At 48.4% G+C, this 23,211-nt stretch overlaps 2 protein-coding genes across 2 annotated transcripts; both read right to left on the bottom strand.

The window, feature by feature from the left end:
* Window positions 1-775: 775 nt before the first annotated feature.
* Window positions 776-5,712, bottom strand: LOC135996409 (carboxypeptidase A1-like). The gene is made up of 11 exons (XM_065648344.1): window positions 5,618-5,712; window positions 5,100-5,181; window positions 4,078-4,212; window positions 3,824-3,922; window positions 2,741-2,842; window positions 2,565-2,666; window positions 2,230-2,340; window positions 1,759-1,849; window positions 1,412-1,611; window positions 1,035-1,119; window positions 776-963 (listed from the first exon to the last, which is right to left on the bottom strand). Exons 1-11 carry the CDS (start codon window positions 5,680-5,682, stop codon window positions 776-778), a joined length of 1,260 nt encoding a protein of 419 aa, XP_065504416.1. The 5' UTR covers window positions 5,683-5,712.
* A 3,328-nt stretch (window positions 5,713-9,040) lies between these two features.
* LOC135996908 (carboxypeptidase A2-like) lies at window positions 9,041-23,172 on the bottom strand. The gene is given in 13 exon segments (XM_065649210.1): window positions 9,041-9,228; window positions 10,035-10,119; window positions 11,456-11,655; window positions 12,144-12,234; window positions 12,598-12,708; window positions 13,415-13,516; window positions 13,668-13,769; window positions 14,367-14,465; window positions 15,541-15,675; window positions 16,505-16,586; window positions 18,367-18,455; window positions 22,071-22,131; window positions 23,078-23,172. Coding segments are annotated over 13 exon segments (1,440 nt in total).
* Between the last annotated feature and the right edge of the window lie 39 nt (window positions 23,173-23,211).

Genomic DNA, 23,211 nt, shown 5'->3' with positions numbered 1-23,211 from the left:
AAGGAGCTTGGAGCCAGGGGGGTCGGGCTCTGCTCCCCAGGAACAAGCGCCAGGAGCAGAGGAAACGGCCTCAAGTTGCGCCAGGGGAGGTTGAGGTTGGATCTGGGGAACAATTTCTTCCCCAAAGGGCTGTGGGGCATTGGAACAGGCTGCCCAGGGCAGTGCTGGAGTCACCATCCCTGGAGGGGCTGGACAGACGGACATGAGGTTCTCAGGACATGGGGCAGTGCCAGGGTGGGTTATGGTTGGACTTGATCTTGAAAATGATTCCACGATACTATGTGAATTTTGGCAGGGGGGGCTCAGTGAGCTGGATGCCTAAACTGTGGCCATGGTGATACTGGCACAGAAATTGGCTTAAAGGCCGTCATGGGACAGAGGTCAGAGCAGGTGACAGTCATCCCAGGTGGTAAAAATAAAACAGCAAATACCTGGAAGTGCTTTGCACCAGCGATGGCCCTGAGGGTGCCCAGTGTCATCTCTCTCAGCCCCCAGGGAAGGGACAACGGAACAAAGTTGCCCAAACCCCCACAAATTTGCATTTGGTTGCCCAAAAAACACCCATCCCTTCCCAGGTCCTTCAGGGCTGTTCTCCCCAATAGATGGGAACTTGCAGGGTCAAAGCCAAGAGGGAGGAATAAACCTGTAGGGCTGGGCATCCTTTTTCAACATTTTTTTGAAATCTAGCGTGGAAAAAATAAAGGTGCCAGCCTTAAACCCTAAAATCTCCGGCATTATTTATTGAGGCAAGGGGATTTTGTAGGGGCCACCAGGTTCAGTACGGATGCTCCAGGACGTGGACCATGATGTCCAACAGCGCCGGCCAGGTCTCGGTAGCGGTGGGGATGATCTGGGTGCTGGGCAGGAGGAAGCCGTAACGTCCTGAGTCCCTCAGCTCGAAGGTGAAGGAATATTTCACCCCGTTGTCATAGGCCCAGTCAATGGTGGTGCCATCTGCTGCGTCTGTGGGGAGATGTGATCCCGACGCTGAGCGTTCGTGGTGGACACGACGCTGCGGGATGAGGGGCACTTACAGATGGCGTCCGCGATGCTGCCATAGGTGTATTTTGTCCCGTACACGGCGGCCAAATCACTCACCGCCTTTTTAGCCAGTTCGTTCTGCAAGGAAGAGCCCAAAAGTGGTGATATCTCATGGGCCAAGAGCTTTGGGCAACAGAAACCACGGGGTCTAGAGCCCCCTCTGCTCTCGCTTTCCCCCAAACACCCTTAATTTTTGATGGATGGGAGGTACATCTTGCAATTGCCCTCCCTCCAAGAACCAAGTGATGGGCTCCAACGTGCAGGTTGTATCTAACAGGAGGAGCAGGGAGGATCCTGGGATGATCTGACCTGACTTTTCCAGCAAAGCTGGTGCTCACAGCCCCACGTCTACATTTTGGGGCCATCTCACCATTTCCTGGTGGTTGGGCACGGGTGCTGTCTTGTAGCCGTAGGGGAAAAGCAGCATCTGGGAGTAGCTGTGGATGGAGATGACCGATTTCACGTTCCCGTGGCCAAGGATGAAGTCCGCGATGGCTTTCACTTCTCTTTCAGAGTGGGCGTAAGGGCCATGGTAGGTCTCGGAGCAGGGGTCGCTGCTGGCGCCAGAGCCTGGGACGTGGCGGAGGAGGCACCATGCAGAGAGGTCTCCCCGGGGAAAGGTTTGTAGACCCCAGGTATCTCCCCTCTAGCAGGAAACTTCAACGCTTTGAGGCACAAGCGATGCCCAATGTGGGGACCTGGTGGCCCAGCTCTCACCTCCAAATCCAGCGTCCCAGTTTCGGTTGGGGTCCACGCCGATGCAGGGGGAGCCGGTGTTGATGGACCTTGTCTTGCGCCACAGTCGGTCCTAGAATCATAGAATAATTTGGGTTGGAAGGGACCTTCCCAGCCCCCCCAGTGCCCCCCCTGCCATGAGCAGGGACATCTGCACCAGCTCAGGTTGCTCAGAGCCCCGTCCAGCCTGGCCTGGGATGTCTCCAGGGATGGTTCATCCACCACCTCTCTGGGCAACCTGGGCCAGGCTCTCACCACCCTCAGGGGCAACAATTTCTTCCTCATGTCCAGCCTGAATCTCTCTCCTTTAGTTTAAAACCATCGGCCCTTGTCCTATTGCAACAGGCCCTGCTCAGAAGTCATTCCTCACCGCTCAAAAACCATGACCAGCCAAGGTTGCTGGAGACAAGTGCAGGGACAAGTCCCCCCACCCCACAACGTCCCTGCACTCACAGAGCTGTGGGTGAAGACAAAGCCATCAGGGTTGGTGACAATCTCGAAGAAGATGTCCATGCTGTCCAGGATGGCGGTGACAGAGGGGTCCTGGCCGTACTCCTCAGCAATCTCCATGGGGAGGAGAGTGGGAGATCACAGGATCATAGGACAGTTTGGGTTGGAAGGGACCTTCAAAACCCATCCGGTCCAACCCCTGCCATGAGCAGGGACAACTTCACCCAGACCAGGCTGCTCAGAGCTCCATCCGGCTCGGTACCCCCTGGGGACAAGGGACGCAACTGAGCAGCATCACAGGACGGGGTAAGAACTGGTGTTCCAGGGCACGCGGTTACCTTGTTGGCTGTCCAGATGCCGGTGGCTTGGGTGATCCATTCCCGTGGGTGGATGCCGGTGTCCAACCAGATGGCCGAACGATTCGATCCCCCGGTGCTGAACTGGACGGAGAGCGGGGATTTCAGCCCCGTGTCCTCCCAGGGCTGGGCAAGGTGAAGGTGCCCCTGGTACCCACCTTCAGCATGTACAGGGGTCTGTTCTCATAGCTCTGCCCGATCTGGATCTTGCTAACGAGGTTGGGATGATCCCCCACCAGCACGTCCATCCAGTCGTAGATCTGAAAGGAGGAGCTGTTGGGTCATGAGGCTCACCCTCGCTTTCCTTTTGATTTTTAGTGTATCCAGCATCGGATGCAACATGCAGAGCTCCCCTGGAGAAGACCAGGTTCTTCCCTGAAGAAGACCAAGTGCTCGGACCTCTGTGCAAGCAGGGAGGTTCACACAGCAAAGGTTTTCGCAAAAGCAGATGAATGATGGAGGGAAAAAAAGCCCAGAGATCCCCCAACGCCATCACAACCTCCATCAGCCACCCGCCGGGCTCCAAACAACAGGGTTTGGCCCCCTAAAATGCAGCTGAAGATCATCGAATCGTTTTGGTTGGAAAAGACCCTCAAGATCATCAAGTCCAACTGTTAATCCAACGCTGCCACTGCCCCATGTCCTGAGAACCTCATCTCCGTCTGACCAAGCCCTCCAGGGATGGTGACTCCAGCACTGCCCTGGGCAGCCTGTTCCAATGCCCCACAGCCCTTTGGGAAGAAATTGGTCCCCAGATCCAACCTCAACCTCCCCTGGCGCAACTTGAGGCCGTTTCCTCTGCTCCTGGCGCTTGTTCCTGGGGAGCAGAGCCCGACCCCCCTGGCTCCAAGCTCCTTCCAGGCAGGTCAGAGATCAGAAGGTCTCCCCTCAGCTCCTGTTCTCCAGCTGAACCCCCAGCTCCCTCAGCCGCTCCCATCACACTTGTGCTCCAGCCCCTTCCCCAGCTCCGTTCCCTTCTCCCAACTCGCTCCAGCACCTCAAGGCCTTTCTTGGCGTGAGGGGCCCAAGATGTCTCCCAGCAAGGTGGGGAGGTGCTGGGACTGGCCACACTGCACATGGAGGGATGCCCGGTCTCCTGGATCAGCTAAAACCTCCACCCGAGGAGGAGAAACATGTCCCAGGAGGTCTTGCTGCCACTATGAACGTCACCACATGGATACAACCATGGCACAGGCTGAGCATGACCCCCAGCAAGATGAATCGTGTGTGCTGCAAAGTACCTCGTCTATCGTGTGGTAGGAGGCAAAATCGAACGTGCTGATGCTCCTCTCTATCCTCCTGGACTTCACCATGGTTCTCCTTTCCTCGTCCAACAATTCCTGTTTAGGAGGAAAAAAAAACCAAAAACAACAAACAAGCTGGAAGTAGCAGGTGGTTGGGTTTTCCTTCCATCTCCTCCTGTTATCCAACTTTTTGGACCTTCTGTTGGGACTGAGCCACAGGAGCTCATCCTGCTCCCCACCGCAGTCCTTACCTGCATGTCCTCAATCATGATGCTGTAGGAGATGTTGTTGGACTCCAGGAAGGTTTTAATGGCTGGGAGGCTGGAGAAGGGCACCTGCAGGTCGGCCGGGTGGCCAGGGCTGGTGGGGTGACGCCAAAAGTCAACCTGGTGTGGAGGAGACGAGAGAGCTTGGTCCCATCCTGTGCTGGTGCTCATCCACTGAGCTCCCCGGCACCGAAAACGGTCTCATAAGAGTTTCCATTGAAGGATTTTAAAAGGTCTTTGGACAAGTCTGGGGACATGTATGGGTACCAGGATGGGTCAAGGTCCCTTTGCTTCCCTCAATGGATCTTCTACATAAATGTTTTGCATCCCAAGTCACTTGTGGGTTGCAAACGTCCCTTTGAATGAGGAGTTTCTGTGATTTGAGCAGAAACAATGAGACACCGGGGTTGCCGTGTGCTAGTTTTGCTCTTTAATTCAATAGAAGTATCTCCTTACATCAGCTTTGTGATGCAGATTATAGAATAGAATCACAGAATCATTTTAGTTAGAAAAGACCCTCAAGATCATCGAGTCCAACTGTTAACCCAGCCCTGGCACTGCCCCATGTCCTGAGAACCTCATGTCCGTCTGTCCAACCCCTCCAGGGATGGTGACTCCAGCACTGCCCTGGGCAGCCTGTTCCAATGCCCCACAGCCCTTTGGGGAAGAAATTGTTCCCCAGATCCAACCTCAACCTCCCCTGGCGCAACTTGAGGCCGTTTCCTCTGCTCCTGGCGCTTGTTCCTGGGGAGCAGAGCCCGACCCCCCTGGCTCCAAGCTCCTTTCAGGCAGGTCAGAGATCAGAAGGTCTCCCCTCAGCTCCTGTTCTCCAGCTGAACCCCCAGCTCCCTCAGCCGCTCCTCATAAGACTTGTTCTCGATTTACATATAAATTAAACATACCCAAAATGGAAAGGAAAATTGAATGGGCCAAAAGGAGGAGGGAGCCCTGGATGTCATCAGGGTTTGTTTAATGCTGGAGGGAGCTCAAGGCCCCATGGCACTCACCTGCAGCTCTGCCTGCTCCCCGAGTGCCTTGAGCTGGGTGATCTGCTGCTCATCGCCGGCCGTGATGCGGAGGACCTGGTCCCTGTAAGGCAGGGAGAGACATCAGGACATGGAGGAGGGATCACACAATGCAGGGGAAAGGAGCTGTTCATAGAAGCATAGAATCATTTTGGTTGGAAAAGCCCCTCAGGATCATCAAGTCCAACCATTCACCCAGCCCTGGCACTGCCCCATGTCCTGAGAACCTCATGTCCGTCTGTCCAGCCCCTCCAGGGATGGTGACTCCAGCACTGCCCTGGGCAGCCTGTTCCAATGCCCCACAGCCCTTTCCAGGAAGAAATTGTTCCCCAGATCGAATCTAAACTAATAATGCATCAAAAGCTGATGGATTTCCCTCCTTTGGGATGTTACCCTCCTCACTGACCCCAAAGGAGGATGGACAAGGCCAGATATCTCTCACTCCCATCCCTGTCCCCAACCAAAGTGAACCACCACCCCCTGTTTTCGGCAGGACTCACCCCACGAAAAGCTTCTCGCTGCGGGCGGCTGCCACGAGGGCAGCAAAAACCAGGAGGATCTTCATGGTGAGTGGGTGCAGACGAGCCTCAGCCCCCGAGGACGTATATACCCCACTATATACAGCCCCAGGGGCTCTCGGGGACCTTCTCACCAACGCCACGTCTGCTGTCCCCACGCAGCCGGCAGCAACAGAGAAGAAAGGAACGGCTCCCAGGGGCCCAGGTGTCCGCTTGATTTGGCCAAGTCAATAAAAGAGCAGCCAAATTAGGGAGGATCTGATAACGTCCTCTTCGGCGCTCAGGGAGGACGCGTGTCCGTGCACCCGGCTTGGTGGTCATGGTCACAGTCACCACCCAGCCCAAGGGTGTGGGACGGTGACAACAGTGGGGTCGGAAGACCCCAGAGTACACAAGGACACGGTGCTTAGTTTCCACAAATTTCTTTATTACAGATTACTATTATAAGTCAAGTATAATTATGATTAGTAAAGCAAGTGTGTATTACAAGTTACTACAAAATTACTAGCAGAAAAGCAAGCATATAAACATACATATATTTATGATTAATTACTTATATGCACACCTATATGTACATAAAAAATTCAAAATATATCGTTCAAATTATTACCGGTGCCGTTCATCAAACCGCTCCCAGGAGTGGGGCCAGTTGACAATGGATGAAGTTGCACTTCAAAGACGATGGATGTCACAGTGGCCCAAGTTGGGCATCCCCAGTGAGGGTCCAAGGGGTTGTACAAGGATGTCCCCCCGGGATTAATGCCTGGAGGGCCTTGGTTTGGGGTAAAAAGGGAGTTATTTTTATGTCTTTAGTGTAGATCCACGAATGGGCGCGGGACAGCAGCTCCTGGAGCAGCCGTTGCTGATTTCTGCTGTCGTAGGTCAGTTCATTATAGTGGTTTCTTTGTTCCCCAGGTTACAGCAGCGTCTTTGTTCCTCAGGTTACAGCAGCGTCTTTGTTGGACACTTATCTACGATGGCCCCGAGCTCCCACCTGCTCTTGTCAAGGACGTTCCGTGTTCCTGGGCCGGGTTCCCAGGCTGCCAGACATCGTCTCGGTCAGTTTTTTTAGCAGACATCTTCTGTGTTTTGGTTTTTTTGGGTTTGGTTTTGTTTTTTCCCATTAAAATCAGGTCGTCTTTCTGGTTGTGCCGACAGCAGCATGTGCGGTGGGGAAGGTGCTGTGGTCGCGGGGGTCCGTTATGGCTCAATAATGTGGAACTGGTGATGTTGGTGACCTGGTGGTACCAGTGTGTAGGTTCTCATTGAGGCAGGATCATGGTGTAGTTGAGGTGGGAAGGGACAGCAGGAGGTCTGTATCCAACCTTCTGGACAAAGCAAAGTCAGTTCTAGGGGCAGATCAGGTTCCTCCACGTTGGGTCTTGAAGTCCTCCAAGGATGGAGCCGCTTTGGGTGACGCGTCCCACTGCTGGAAGAACATTTTCCTGTGTCCATCTTGCCTTGCTCTTGCTTCATCTGACGCTGATGTCTCTCCCATCACACTTTGTAGTGAAGACTTTGGCTCCGTTTTCTCAGTAACATCTTCATAGAGACAGGAGGGTCTGTGTTAGGTGCCCCCACCCCAAAGCTGTCTCATCTCCAGGCCAAACCATCCCATCTCCCTCAGCATCTCATCATGGGGCACATCCCCCTGTCCCTCTTGGTGGCCTCCATCCGTCTTGCTCCAGGTCTCCTTGGTGCCAGGTGTCCAAAAACTGGATGCAGTTGTCATCAAGCCATGCGCTTACAAGAAGGCGGCCCAGGTGGCCTCAAGATCTGAATGGGTGGATGGAACTTCAAAGCCAGGGTGATGCTCCTCAGGCTCTGCAGCTCCTGTCACCATTTGTCATAAGGTCCCTGCTCCGGTGGCAGCAGCTCAGCTGGATCCAGGAGCCAACTGTGTGCCTTGGGTAAAACCTTGGGGTTTTACCAGCTGTGGCTTTTATCACCAGCTGGAGGACGGGATTTTGGAAGCCTGGGTCAGTTTGGGAAGCAGGTGCCACCGGACGGGACCACAAGCAGAGGGGTCGGGGACACGAGCAGAGAGCACCAGCTGCCCTGTGCTCAGGTTTGCTTTCTGAAAACATCTCCATTTAATCCAAAACCAAACCCACGTGATTCTTCTGGAAGCCTCAGCTGCACCTTCACCTTCTTTTCCCTGCCAAAAGCCTCCTTGGAGTCTGAACTAACATTTTTCTCGCTGTGTCAGGTGCGTTTTCTCTACTGCCAAGCTCACGGAGGAGTGAGTTTACTCCCCAGCTGCTGGGGGCACCACAGGACATCAAGATAAACCTGTTAGACTTGATAATCCCAGCAACAGCAGCAGGGATTGCTAATCTCTGATCCCTCAGTGGCTCCCACACATGGCCGTGAGCTGTTTGCTCTTAATCCGCAAGAAATTAGTAGGTTGAACAACCGAATGAGGGAGGAAGGCTCTTGAGGGAGTGAGGAGGAGAGTGGGTGTCCTCCCACCTCTGTCCTCCCTCTGAGCATGGGCAAGACAAATATTTGAGGACATTAGGCCAGGAGACCTCCCCCTCCCACCAGCAGTCGGTGGCCTGGCAGTGTCCTGAGGCTCATTAAAGGAAATTAAATTCCTTTAATTTCCTTCTGTGAAGTTTCACAGCCTGAATTACATTGCTTAAAGTCAGGTTCTCCACACCGGCCCGTTCTGCCCCCAAAAGCGAGCTCTGCCAGAGCTCCAAGTTTAACAAAATCAGCAACATGGAGCTGAAAAAAGAAATTCTTCCCTGTCCTCTCTAAACAGCCACCAGATGCTACTGGAGTGTACGGCAGGGTCATGCAGTTTCTGCACTGCTGACAGGGCTGGTTGTGAGGAGGGGGCTGCTGCAAGGGGCTTTGCAGAAGTACCAAACGCTGCTAAGAGTGAGAAAATACATTTTGCATTGACTAATAGAGATGGAGCTGCAGAGGACATGAGGCAGGACAGTTTGCAGCAGCCATGAGCATCTCCTCCTTCCCTAGAACCTCCTTCTGCTCTTACATTTAATCTCTCCTCACCCTCTGTGCTGACGCAAGACCCTCAGATGATTTCTTGTTTCTCTGGGTGGGAAAAAACCTGCTCACTTCGCCTCACCGGAGGTCACTCTGACATCTCAACAGCCACACGAGTGCTCACATCTTCCATCCTCCCCTTGTCACTGTTCCTACTGTGTCTCCTTGAGGTGGACGACGACTGTGTCTTAAAATCTTCTAAAAGGTCTACCATGCGCACAAAGACGCAGTGAACAAGACAAGCGCTAAATGCTTTTTATACACAGACATGTATTGGCTGTAGGAGGAACGCACACGGCCTTTTTATTCAGCCAAGTGCTGTCACAACCACACCAAGGGAAAAGGATTTATAACCTTGCTGTACAGACAAGCAGATTCCCACCCCAGCTTTTAGTAGGGATTGTCTCGCACGTGCTCCATGATTTCTTTCAGACCCAGCCAGGTCTCCTGTGCAGTTGGGATAATTTGGCTGGCGGGCAGGAGGAAACCGTAGCGACCCGTGTCTCGCAGCTCAAAGGCGAAAGAGTATTTGATGCCGTAATCGTAGCTCCAGTCAATGCTACCTCCACTTGCTTGGTCTGAAAGAGAAAGGGAGAAGAGCCAGAGGGGTGAACAGAGGAGTGATTTCAGTTCTGCTACAGGTTGACAGTGGCTGAACATGAGCCAGCGTGTGCCCAGGTGGCCAAGAGGCCACCAGCATCCTGGCTGGTACCAGCACTGGTGTGGCCAGCAGGCCCAGGGCAGTGACCGTCCTGTGCTGGGCACTGGGGAGGCCAAACCTCCAATCCTGGGGGCAGTTTTGGGCCCCTCACACCAAGAAAGGCCTTGAGGTGCTGGAGCGAGTTGAGAGAAGGGAACGGAGCTGGGGAAGGGGCTGGAGCACAAGTGTGATGGGAGCAGCTGAGGGACCTGGGGGGTTCAGCCTGGAGAACAGGAGCTGAGGGGAGACAGGGACAGAAAGAAACGGCCTCAAGTTGCGCCAGGGGAGGTTGTGGTTGGATCTGGGGAACAATTTCTTCCCCAAAGGGCTGTGGGGCATTGGAACAGGCTGCCCAGGGCAGTGCTGGAGTCACCATCCCTGGAGGAGTTGGACAGACATGGAGATGAGCTTCTCAGGGACACGGGGTAGTGCCAGGGATGGGTTAATGGTTGGACTCAATGACCTTGAGGGTCTTTTCCAACCAAAATGATTCTATGATTCTTTTTTTATATTAGTGCAGGACACATATTAGATTTTGATGCCAACACTCAGCTCTGATGTTTGACTGGTGGTGTTTCTCTACAGAGTCATCACTGCTTCCGAGAGAGAGAGAGACCCTGTGGGGAGGACAGAGACTGTTGCCCTGGGACAGCCCATAAAAGCTCAGACTAGTAAAATACTCACAGATAGTATTGCAAATGCTCCCCACTGTAAACGTGGTGCCATACAGGGACTGGATGGAACTGGCAGCAGCTCTTCCCAAGGCATCCTAGAGACGAGAAGGTGAAGGACGAGTCCGAAAATGAGACAAAATGTTAAGATTTCACCAGTCTGAACCATACTTGGGAAAATCTCCACTATCTTTCACAAAATCTCCAATCTTTCACCCTCCCCCAATAAATTAATGCCAAATCAATCAATTTCTTAATGACTCATACTAGTGACAGCACTCACAGTTTCCACAGTATTTTTGGGAAGTGACATTGTAGGTGAATTAAATCATAGCAGGTTCTATATCTGACCATCCAGTGTGTCATCTCACCAACTGTCTTGTCAAGAGAAGGTTCAAGAGATACCAGAAAAACTCAAGGCAATTGGAGATCTTCCAGTAGTCACTGGTCGGCTTTGTACTCACTTCGGCTACGTAACAGGTGGTCGTGGAGAAAATAGAGCCAGGATTTTCTTGGAGGTGTAAGGGAAAAGGGCGAGTGGCAACAAACAAATTGCTACAAGGGTATTTAGGTATCAGGATAAAAGAAAATCCCTGTGACAGCGGGGAAATTTTGGGAGGGGTTGGAGAAGCTGCGGAATTTGTCTTCAGAAGCAGCAAAACAAATCAAAACAATTAATCAAGCCTGGAGAACATGAGGCTGAGGGGAGACCTCACTCTCTACAACTGCCTGAAAGGAGCTTGGAGCCAGGGGGGTCGGGCTCTGCTCCCCAGGAACAAGCGCCAGGAGCAGAGGAAACGGCCTCAAGTTGCGCCAGGGGAGGTCGAGGTTGGATCTGGGGAACAATTTCTTCCCCAAAGGGCTGTGGGGCATTGGAACAGGCTGCCCAGGGCAGTGCTGGAGTCACCATCCCTGGAGGGGTTGGACAGACGGAGATGAGGTTCTCAGGACATGGGGCAGTGCCAGGGCTGGGGTAACAGTTGGATTTGATGACCTTGAGGGTCTCTTCCAACCAAAATGATTCAATGATTCTATCAAAACTCAGCTGGGCAAGGCCCTAAACAACTCAATCCAACCTTGGAATTGGCTCTGACTCCAAAGCCTGCCTGCTTTCAGCAGAGGGTTAGACTAGAGACCTCCAGAGGTCTTTTCTGTTTAAATTATGATTGTGAGATCCATATTGCCCCAAAGAAATTATTACAAAAGGAAAAATGGATGAGCAAAAAGGGCTGAGAATGGGTGGGGATGACACATGTTTGCACACAATCAAATTTCTCTTTTAAAGGCACTACATTGCACTGGGTTTTTGTTCGCTCTTGCAGATGGTCAGAGTTTAACCTCTTGTTTGTATCCCGATATCTCACTGTCGTACTGGAGTACGGAAAGCCAGTTGGACAGAACAGAGGAAGCTGAAGCCAAGTCGTAATGTCTCACCAGCTCCACGTAGTCTGCTGGTTGAGTGCATTTATAGCCATAGGGATACATCAGGAGCTGAGAGTAGCTGTGGAGGGTGATGAAGGCCTGGATGTTCCCATGATTCTCAATAAAGTTGACAACAGATTGAACTTCCACCTCAGAGTTGGCCCTGGGTCCATGGTATGACTCGGAACAGGGATTATTACTGGCGCCAGGACCTGTTGGTGCACAGAGGGAACAAAGGCAAACCTGCAAGAACTGGAATTCAGGGAAGGCCAAAGCAGACCAACACAAAGCCAGGCTTTCCTAAGAACAGCTCTTCGGCCAAAGCAAGGCCTTAAGTGCTGATAAATGCTCAAACAGCAGTGACGGAGCACAAATCACGGAATCACAGAATGTTAGGGATTGGAAGGGACCTCAAAAGATCATCAAGTCCAATCCCCCTGCCGGAGCAGGAACACCTAGATGAGGCTACAAGTACTCAAGGGACTTTGAGATGATAGAGATTACTGCCTTAATCTTGTGCTCACTGGCGATTAATCGATACAAAATTATCTTTACAAAATACAACTACCATCCTATTTGACCATTTTCTTTCTGAATGCTTCATATTAAGGCAATGGATGGTCCCTTGTAACAGGATCTGGGAATATGAAAAGGAACTTTCTTCTTAGTGACAGGCAGAATCCAGAAACTTTATTCCTACCTCCAAAACCTGCATCCCAGTTTCGGTTTGGATCAACTCCAATACACAGGCTGCCTTGATTCCTGGAGCGGGTCTTCCGCCACATGCGATTCTAAAACAAACGCACACTCTGGCTTTGAAAAGGAGCAAATCTTGGCCCTTGCATTAAAACCGTTACCCAGAAATAGTCGCCATTCACCAAGCAGAGATCCCGGGCATGAATCTGAAGTTATTTCTGATGGGCTGACTGCTGCAATGGGTCAATGGACAAAAATCGAAGGGCTGGTGAATTTACAGCGGGTTAAGCCGGGTTAGACAAGTAATTAGTATTTTTGGCTGCTCAAATCTTTTGTAACTCCTTCTTGCAGCATTAAGAAATGGACTTTCCGAGCCTACTTCCCCCACATTTCTTGTTTACTTGGAAGAGCACGGCAGCTTTCTAAATCAGCTGAGACACACAGCATGCTTTACTCACTGTGGTGTGAGTGAACACGTATCCATCAGGGTTTGTGACTGTCAGCAGGAAAATGTCCATTTTGTTCAGCAGAGAGGTGATGGATGGATCCTGCCCATAGCTGGAGGCGATCTAAGCAAAGAAAATACGACACACTGTGATTATCAGCGTATTTCTTTCCTGCATAGGTTCAGCAGCAAGTCTGGCTTCCAGGGCAGGCAGACAAGAAACATTAATTATCTGCTGGCCATAACTGTTCCTCGTTAGACTTGGAGCTTGGATGGAGCAATGAATCTATTTTCCTAGTTTATTCTGAAGACAGGACATTAATGGAAGAAGGCAACAAAATTTTCTCCTGCCTGTCCTGGAGAATGAGCCAATGCTGGCACTAAGTCTGAGATGGGGGTACAAAACTGTGCTGCACTCCTCTGGTGGCTCAGTCGTTGTCAGCAGAATTTAAATGTTCATTTATATTGAGCTGCAAGTTTTGGCACTTTTGTGGAAGGTAACCAACCACACGGTGTTCCTCTGTGTCAGCAGACCGAAGCAGCAAACTAATCTTCAAAAAGTCCATGGTTATTTGTATAACTATCAACCCTGCAGTCCTCAACAATTTCACATTTTGTCCACCTAAACTTTGCCCAGCTGTTCTAATAAAACACAGGATTTTTCAATTCTTTGTCTGGGCAGCTGTTATATTCTCTCTGGAGTCAGTTGTGTTTTGAGAGGGGTGAAGGAGAGTTAGCAGAGCTGGCCAAACACATACAGGTGTGCTATACTTCTAAATAGTCAGAGGAATTCCCAAGATAAATGAAAAATCCAGCATTTTTGGAGTGACCTCTTTAGCTATCCATACTGCACTCGCTTGGGTAACCCACTCTCGGGAATGGATACCGGCATCGATCCAGATCGCACGACGGTTTCTTCCTCCAGTGCTGAACTGTCAAATGAAACAAAGTTTTAAAACTCTCGCTGCTATATTTTAGTCAATAATATTTTGTATAGGCTGGGAGGCTTTGGACTGAATTATGCTGTATCTATAATGCATATGTACACACGTGTGTGCACACATTTTGTGATATGTGTCATACCTTGAGTACGTACAAAGGTCGGTTTTCATAGGATCTCCCAATCTCGAACTTACTGACAATGTCACTGTACTCATACACAAGATGATCCAATTCTGCATAAATCTGAAATGTAAAGTGATTATGACATTTACGTTACATTTATATACAGTACTGCCCAGAACTATTGTAGGACCTGAAGAAATTTACTTTTTTCTCCTTTTGCCTTCATTACTAAGGCCTCTTTAAGCCCCATCTGACCTCAGATCACTATAGTCAGTGCTGTTCCTAACATCACAAAGCAGAAGGAAGCACAGCTATATCGTCAAGATCTACTTATTTCAGGAACAAATTCAAAACCCTCTCTAAGAACTTAAAAATACCTTTCCCTCTGCTCTGCTTGATGGCTACTGGCTTCCTATATTTCCCTACTTCAAGATACATTTATTTCTCAATCTCTTTTGAGGGTCAGAAGGAAGGGGTTTGCCAGAACTCTGCAGAATTTATGAAAAAATATGATCGACATTTGCCTGTTCCAACACTCTGTCAGAGACAGCGTTGGCTCATTGTGCTGACCACAAAATTAATACATTTAAAAACAGAACCATGTGCCAAAAGAAGCTGGAAAGATATTTTACACCCTAATATAGGATGTTCAATTGAAGATAGCATGAAAAAAGGCCAGAAAAAAGAATCCGCTCCCCCCAAAGCCGAGGTACTCACGGCATCTAAGGAGTGGTAAGTTCCATAGTTGAAGGTGCTGCTGGCGCGTTCTCTTTGTTGACTGTCGGCCATATCTTGCTTTTCTTGATCTAGGAGAACCTGAGAGAAGCCATTCGAATGTTGAGAAAAGCCTGCTTCATTTGCAAACTTCTGCCCAAATGTTTATCTCTAATAATGAAATTGTGCACTGCATCCCGGCTGCAGCCCCAGACTTCCCACACATCCTGAGCAAACAGATGCTTCTGCCAAACGCATCTGTAGCGAAGCGGGGAAGAAAACCACTGTTGGAATCATAGAATGGTTTGGGTTGGGAGGGACCTTCAAAGCTCCTCCAGTGCCCCCCCTGCCATGAACAGGGGCATCTTCGCCAGCTCAGGTTGCTCAGAGCCCCGTCCAGCCTGGCCTGGGATGTCTCCAGGGATGGTTCATCCACCACCTCTCTGGCCAACCTGGGCCAGGCTCTCACCACCCTCAGCATACAAAACTTCTTCCTCATGTCTAGCCTGAAGTGTTCAGCATTACTTTTTAAATGCTTGGTAAGAATAGCACTGGAAAGTTTGGAGAAAGAAAAAAAAAACCCAACAAATAAAACAACAGGCAGTGTTTCTGCTGAGTTAATGCTATTTTAGATGCCATTTTGGGATTACTGCTCATGAAGAAATGTTGGATTAGCACCCAAGGGGGTGACTTTTCTCTCACACAGTGCTTTTGGATTACAATCCAGAGCCGCTCTTAACAGAGCTTAATGAATTCTGAGTAACTTCAGTGTTGTAATTCCCAAACATCTGAGGCCAAAACACCACATGAAATTCCTCAGGGGTCATCAGGAGCCCTGTGGAGCCTGTATTGATGTCAATATCCAACTTGTTTTCAGATCACATCTGCAGAGTGATCTCCACAGCTTCCCAGTGCAGCAGTGATCCACACACCCTCTTTGAGAAATTAATCCACAGACTACATGGGACATGGTTTAGTGCTAGATTTAGGTTATGGCTGGACTCTATGATCGTGAGGGTCTCTTCCAACTGAAATGATTCTATGAAATATAAGGGGGGCACCTCATGGCAAACAGAGTATACAAAAGTCCGTAAATTAATGAACAAGGTCAGATTGTGAATCGCCATTTATATCCCCAGGATTTAAAAGCTAATTGTGTGCTAATGATGTTGCCCACCTGCAGATCTTCGATCAGGATGGAGTACTCAATCCCGTGGGACTCCAGGAAGGCTTTGACTGCTTGGACATTGTTAACGGGGATTCGCACATCCACAGGGAGAGCACAGGTGGAGGGACTTGTCCAGAAGTCAAGCTGAAAAGAGAAAGGAAAATGGATTGGGTGTGGGAAAAGCGTTCCGCAAACAGCTCTTCTAAAGCTTTAGAAATGCTGATTTCCCCAAAAGTGATCAATTCCTGCAGTATTGTGCCCCATGACGCTTGCAGCACCCTCCATTCTTTAGTTTGGCCTCACCACAACCTTGTGTCTGTTAATGTGAGAAAAAAATAAAGATCCGCAGGAGGAGGATCTTTATTTTCACTGAATTCAGAGCTTCGGTCACATAAGCAAGAGGAAATTTTAGTCTCGTATTATGATTATTTTACTATTCTCCCCGTTTACCAGAAATAGTTTCAAGAAAAGCTCCATGTTACAGTATTAGGTAATATGAAACCCATTGTTTTATTTCTCCCCTGGTAGAGCTTTTCTAAATTTTAATTTCTATAGTATTCAAATCAATGTTTTTAAAGAAAGTGATAATAAAAATTATCACCAATGGCAATAAGAATAGTAACAACCCAGAATTTTATAGTGTGTTTTCCTGCTTCAACAGAACGGAGACTCTAACTTAATAAATTCCTCCCATGACGTTGGGAGACAAGTACAAAAACATTAGCACCTCCACTTTAAAGACAAGCTTTCTGGTACTAGGATTAAGAGCAGATCAGTTCAAATATGACTGGAAACCCAGTAGGGAAAAAATATGAATGCAAGCACTCCGGAATTCCAAGCTGGTTCTAGAACTTGCAGATCAAACACCTGCCACAGCATGGTATGAACCCTTCAAATCAGATGTAAAGTCCCACCCTGATAAGTCCAACTCCAGTCTGAAACGTTAAAAAATGCCTCTGTGGTAACAACGTACCTCAAGGTGTTCCAGCGATTCCAAAAGCTGTAATTGCTTAACCTCTTCCTCATTTCTTGTCTTGATTCGGAGAACCTGGTGCCTGCAATAAAACATCAGGTCTTCAGAAATGGTCACAAAAAAGGCCTGGTTGAACCAGCTTGTTATTAACATCATTAATTTGGTGGGTTGAGTGTTACCAGCCAGTATGGACTTCTTTAATGCGGTTGAGTTAGTGTCACCCAAAAGTTCAACTCACAACCCGCAGTGCCAGCCTGTTGCATGTGCACTATTAACTAGTTAAATGGCAATTTTAATATTTCATCACAAACAAGACATCAAGTGGATGAGTTTTTAATTGCTTACAAGGATCATTCTTCCATCTCTTATTTTTTGTCAACAACTTGCAGAGCAAGAAATATTCCGGTTGAGTTTGCAAATGTTCAGATGTTTGGGGAACATTATACAACAAAGCAAAGGAAACACTAAATGTGGGATTCATTTAACCTTTCTTCAGCTTAATCAAAAGACAGCTGACAAACTTCCCCGCGTTGTCAGAAGCTGATACCATCAGGGGGTGACTTGCACCATTCCAGGTGGAATGAATCACCGTCTGGAAGTGCCTCGCTTCACCGGTTCTAGAGGTAATCTCAGTGATTCATTTAGACTGAGCATTTTCCAACATCCAGTGATCACGACGTACAGTCTCTGAGCGGTTTTTAGATCACTAAAAACATAGAACCCATTCAAATACAGAACGCAAGCAGTACTGAAAAATGGAGATGATTCAGAGCAAACAGATGCGAATAACTGCAGAATTGGAAAGCAAATCTTAAACTGAGGTAAACAAGGGACTTGGCATATGAGCTCAGTCGTGTGTGTTTATTTACTAGTTTGGCCTCAGCTGCTGAGAAGAGACTCATTAACAGCAGGTTCCTCAGTCTGGCCAGTTGAGGTCTAAGATTATTTTGCTGGACCCAGTTAAATCAACACTGGGGGCACTTTACCACATTAATAACTTATTATTGGATTCTCCACCACCATAAGATGTATTTCTGGAATGGATTCCTCTGTGGAGGGATGAGGTTCATCAACCACAGCTACTGGATGTGACTGAGGGATGAATTCATTGAGAATCCAGTCTAAATTATGCCAGAGCCCAGATTAAATCATCACAATAGTTTCTTCTGGCTTCACAAATCCCAGCGTTTTAGTAAATTATGTATATTATTTCTTATTCTTAATTCTTACATCTTCGAATACAGATTTACTCACTGGAATGTAGTGCTCACTTACTACATTTCAGTAAGTATCTATTATGTTTTTTATCATCTTCTCGGTCTCAAGGCTGTGAGAAAAGACACCAGAAGGAGATAATTTTGCAATGCAACATACAGATAATGGTTGGAAATAACAATTCAAATTGCTTAGAAAGGCTCTGAAGAGGATCAAGCACTTAAAGAGACACAAGAAACTTCAAAACCAAAGGGAAACTAGTGACCTCAAGCCTGTTTCTGGTCTTTCAGCTCAGCTTTGTGCCAGACCAGATCTCTCAAGCTGAGCTCTCAAGCTTCATGGCAAGGTTCAGCTCCAGATCAAGGCTCGAGATTGTTCACTAAGTATAGTCAAAGCCAAGACAAAGCCTTGGTGAACATGAATTTAGGAGTTCAACAATGCAGCTAGACCCTTCTCCTTGGAAAACCCAAATGAAACTAGAGAGAGAGGTTCCTTTAAACATTGGAGTACCAAAGCCACAAGACAGGTCAGTCAACAAAAAAAGCAAAGCATGTGCCCCAAGCAGATCTTGTAAAGTTAAGATCACGAAAAACAACAACTGGATAGCACAGCTTTAAATGAAAGGTCTTCCACAAAGCGTAACTCACCCAACAAAAGTTTCCAGGCACAAGGAAGCCCTGAAGAGGGCACCGAAGATCAAAATCAGCTTCATGTTTGGTGTGAGGTTGAACTCAGCCTAGCAAAGGTGAATTTATATGGGATTTGTTAAGAAACCCCTTTTCAGACAAAACATACCTGTATTCCATGTGACTTAGTTCTCACATTTATCAGAGCTTACGAGGTAGTTTCACATTCAAAAAAAAAAAAAAAAATTTCCACTGACACATTCAAACCTGTAAGGGAGGAATTGTTTTCAAAGCTTTGCCCACAAAGCTCCGCGGTGTCCTTTGACACATTTTTCTATGCAGAGGAAAATAGAGTCAAACTGAATGTTACCCAAACTCTTAACGGGGTGAGGAGCTCTGCCAGTCAACTCTTGGTCGTGGGTTTTTCTCCCACTGTAGATTTTTAGTAGCTCGCTCTTTGTGACAAAGAGGCAGCCAAAAGAAAGATCTCATTCCAGAAAAAAATATTCAATTTGAGTGATTATTTTGAAGGAGGAACTCTGGGTCCTACTCGCTATGAAACAAGTTGTCTCTCATAGACTGGGACAAGGCAATGCTACACATCCAGTCTTATATACAAGTTACACACTTCCAGATATAAGCCAGATAGTTTAAATCCACACTTTATTGAAATCACTAGCATTCCTCCAATCCTCAGGTTTCATACAGATCCAGCCAAGCAAATTAAGGTTGCAGCAAGATTCGCATGCAAGCAAGTTGTAAAGTAGGAGCAGGAAAAAAGCTTTTAGTGAACAGGAGTTTAGAGGAACTCAACTCTGCAGCTAGGCTCTTCTCCTTTGACAGACTTGCTAGATATCCTCTTCTAACGAAGTATCCTTCTCAGGAAGAGGTGACACAGGCTGGAACAGACACTGCTTGTTCCTCTCAGCTTTCCAATGTCCAGAGGGTTGGTCTCTGAACCAGTAGCTCTCTGGGTCCCTTTGCTCCTGTGCTGGACTCTGTCTACGTCTCACTCCTTGGGGAATAGGCTCCGTCTCCTTGACCTTCTGTAAAGGTGCCCAGATATCTGAGTTGTCATTATCTACGTTGAAGGAGTAACGGCGACGGGCAATGTCCTGGCTGAGCTTTGGGAACCATCTCTCTTGGTTGTGGGAACACCTGGCTGCAGTTGTCCCAGAATGACAGGTAGAGTCGGAGGGCTGTTGGACACATTTTTCGTCCGTCTCATTAAAAATGTTTTTGCCGAAGAGCCAGGTGCTGAGCCAGGTGCTGACCTTGCTGCAAGAACTGCAGGTGGGGTTCCTGTGAACTAACACGGGACAGAAGGGAGATGGTTCAGCTACTCTGATCAACCTCAGGACACCCAGGAAGGGAAGCCTCTGATGATCCCCGGATGATAGCACCCATACCACTCCCAACATTCGTCAGCACCTCCCTGGGAAGTCTCCCCCAGTCTCCGCTCCCACCCTACCCCTCCACAGCGGTGCCAGTGACTTTGTCTCATGGGTTCACATGACTCCAAGCAAGTCTTCTGTAAGGCCAGGCCTCATGTTTTTGGAGAACAAAAGGAGCCCCAGGCAGGGATTCTGCCTGTTTTGACATTTAGGAATTAGTCATCCTGCAGCTGTTGTATCTTGGGGGCAGACTATGGAGAACATAGGTTCTGCAGGCAGGTATATTCCTGCGAGTCCCTGGGTCTTTGAGATTTAACCTAAAATAGCCCTTGGGAAACAAGTTCTCCACTCCCCTCGATGTAAATCAGGTAATGCGAGTTTATCCTAAGAGACAGGAACCATCGTGAGAATTTCCTGCTTCTAGCACTACAGTAATTCTGGTTGAAGTCAAATCTCACCTATGGGCTTCAACATTTTCTAATTAACCTACAGACGGTCCACTCCCTCTCCTGTGGATTCACTCATTGAAAACAGGAAGGAAGAACTTAATTTTAGGGCACAATTATAACTTGCTTCATTACTCATGCTACATCCCACATGGATTTAAAGACTGCCAAGAGATCCCGCCAAACATGATGTCAGGGGCTAAAGTATGCCAACAAGCTCCGAGTGCCCTGACCAGCCTCATCTGTGGCCTCCACCCATTACAATTAAGGAGCTGAATTGAAACCCAAACCTTTGTACCCACTCCTAATAGATGCCCCATCCCTGGAGACATCCCAGGCTGGACGGGGCTCTGAGCAACCTGAGCGGGGTGAAGATGTCCCTGCTCATGACAGGGAGGTTGGACTAGATGAGTTTTGAAGATCCCTTCCAACTCAAAATATTCTATGACCTCCTGCTGTAGCCCCAAGGTCCAGGGTTTGGAAATCAGCCTTGAACCACAAAGTCCCATGAGTGAAGTCCTGCAAAGGCCAAAAGTCTCCGTAGTGTTCAGCTTAGAGCCCAAAACACCAGAGCAAATTGGGGAGCTGCAAGAGAAGAGGCTGACAACCACAGCAAGCCAGAAGCCAAAGGTGATAGCAAGGCAGGAGGTGGGTAAAGAGCTCACCACAAGCAGAACGGCCCCACCAGAGAGCACAGCAGGTCTGGTGGCACTGACCAGGGACAGTCACAGTCCAGATCCTCAGGTAAGTCACACAGCAGGTCCACAGCCAGGATGTCAAGAACTACGAGTCCATCGTGCACCGACTGCAGCTCAAACGAGGACCAGGACAAATGGCCTCAGCTTAAATGCAGTGCTGGCACCAAGGGGCGGAGGGTGCGTGGGTGGAGGCCCCACATTAGCCCTGTCAGGGCAATTAGCGTTCTCAGAGCCCTGGCACACTAAAGCCTGTGCTGCAGTGAATCACAGACATCCTGGAGACACGTTAAGAAGTGAAAGGTTAAATGAATCTCATCTAAACAAACTTTGTCATCTTGCTTAAAATTGCTGTACCAACATAGAATCATAGAATAGTTTGGGTTGAAGGGACCTTTCAAGCTCCCCCAGTGCCCCCCCTGCCATGAGCAGGGACATCTGCACCAGCTCAGGTTGCTCAGAGCCCCGTCCAGCCTGGCCTGGGATGTCTCCAGGGATGGTTCATCCACCACCTCTCTGGCCAACCTGGGCCAGGCTCTCACCACCCTCGGTGTAAAAAAATTCTTCATGTCCAGCCTGAATCTCCCCTCCTTCAGTTTAAAACCGTTACCTCTTGTCCTCGCACAACAGGCCCTGCTCAAAAGTCTGTCCTCATCTTTCTTATCAGGCCCTTTTAAGTATGGAAAGGCCACAATAAGGTCTCCCTGGAGCCTTCTCCAGGCTGAACAATAAGACAGTTTGCCTGTGCTGTCATTGAGGGGGACAGAATGGATATTGAACCCCCCTGCCAACTAGAAAGGCCTCAAAAGTCATCAAATTTAGGTGAGGTCAGTCCTTTTTGGTAAAGTCCGGACTCTCTGTTTTTGCCTCCATCTAAAAAAACATTCTTAAGAAGATACACTGTACTAGTCTCTCCTATCACACGGGAAGGGTAAGCAAGCCCACAGCTTGAATTTCCACTCGTCTCCCATCCTCTCGAAAAAAGTGTTTGGCAATTCAGTAGGAAAAGGGAGGAGAGGGAAGGGGAGAGGACCTGTGCTGGACTGAGCTCTCCTTGTGTTCCTGCTGCCCCACTTGTCCCCTTTGTCCTTTCCACTTATGTTCTGCATCATCTCCTGCTCTCTCATGGGGTCCCAGGCACCTTCTAAACTGCTTTTTTGAGCCCTATGCATAAGCTTCAAAATCTTTACCTTTTGAATTGCTCTGCCTTTTGTCAGAACATGATCTTTCATCTTGGACTCTATGGAGGATCTGTTTCAGGAAAAAATAGAAAAAAGCATTGTACAGAGGTTGTTAGTTAGAACAACATACAAACATGAATTCCTTACTTAATGCTAATTCTCACAGCCCAGGAAAATGCAGCCAGGAGGGAAGAGCCCCACACCTTCACCATTTCTGCAGAGACTCTCAACAAGCCCATGTTTCTCAGAAATCCTGTAAATATTTCACCTTGGGATAGAAAAGTTTCTTTTCTCATCCTCTCAAGCCAGACCTTTAACACCGACATGACAAAGGGCTCCGCCTGCAACTCATCTCCTGGATGATCACAGTTAATTGGCTGTAACACAATTTATTTTGGATTACTGCTGAGAGAACTATTATTTCTCTAAGTAATGGATTATTTCCACCTTCCTAACCCACAAGGCACGTTGGGAACGCCCTGGATAAGGAACAAGTAGGGATTTCAATACATGGCTCACATTTGTGGATGTGACTGGCACCATTTTAGGAGCAAAACCCTCATTTTGATTTCTTGGAAAATCTGCAGCGGTAGTAACACTGTAGTGGAACCACTTATTTCCCACTCAAATTTACTTAAATTAGAAACCAAGACCTTCAGCTTCCCAGGGTTGTCCCCAGATTTTGCGTGTTGGAGTCACACGTGTTTATAACACACCACATACTCTGTGTTGTAGCTTTGTGTTTTAGGACAGGAAGCACATGGATGAATTGTAACTGGTAATAACAAGAAAGGGATGGGAAGGGTACTGGGAGAGATACAATCGGTTACCTAAACCTGAAGATTTAAGACCGGTTCTAACAGCAAACATCATCCCATGAGACAGTTATAAATAATAACAATTTCCAAGGCTGTAAAAGCCTTTTAGGCAAGAAAGGTTTGTATAAGGCCCACAATAACCTTCTGCTAAGGGCCAGCAGGTGTCAGCAGAAAACATGGAATTAAATAATATCTTACCCGAGCACAGCAGATGAGACAAATAATCAAAATGCCAGCACAGAAGCAGAGCAGGGTTTTCCCTTCGATCCCCAAAAAGTTTTCCTCATCCTCATCATATTCCCTCTCATGTGGTTTCTGATTACTGCCAGAGG

Source organism: Caloenas nicobarica, chromosome 1 (assembly GCF_036013445.1).
Source record: "Caloenas nicobarica isolate bCalNic1 chromosome 1, bCalNic1.hap1, whole genome shotgun sequence".
NCBI classification, from domain to species: domain Eukaryota; kingdom Metazoa; phylum Chordata; class Aves; order Columbiformes; family Columbidae; genus Caloenas; species Caloenas nicobarica.
Note: the sequence above shows the minus strand (reverse complement) of the source record. Positions and strands in the feature narration are given on the sequence as shown.

What these genes read in the sequence shown, in the direction of transcription:
- LOC135996409 (XM_065648344.1), bottom strand. Translation starts at nt 5,682, where the DNA reads ATGAAGATCCTCCTGGTTTTTGCTGCCCTCGTGGCAGCCGCCCGCAGC. An exon ending in TCATGATTGAGGACATGCAG is followed by an intron (nt 3,923 to 4,077) that starts GTAAGGACTGCG and finishes CCTCCTAAACAG; the next exon opens with GAATTGTTGGACGAGGAAAG. An exon ending in CAGCATCGCGGACGCCATCT is followed by an intron (nt 964 to 1,034) that starts GTAAGTGCCCCT and finishes ATCTCCCCACAG; the next exon opens with ACGCAGCAGATGGCACCACC.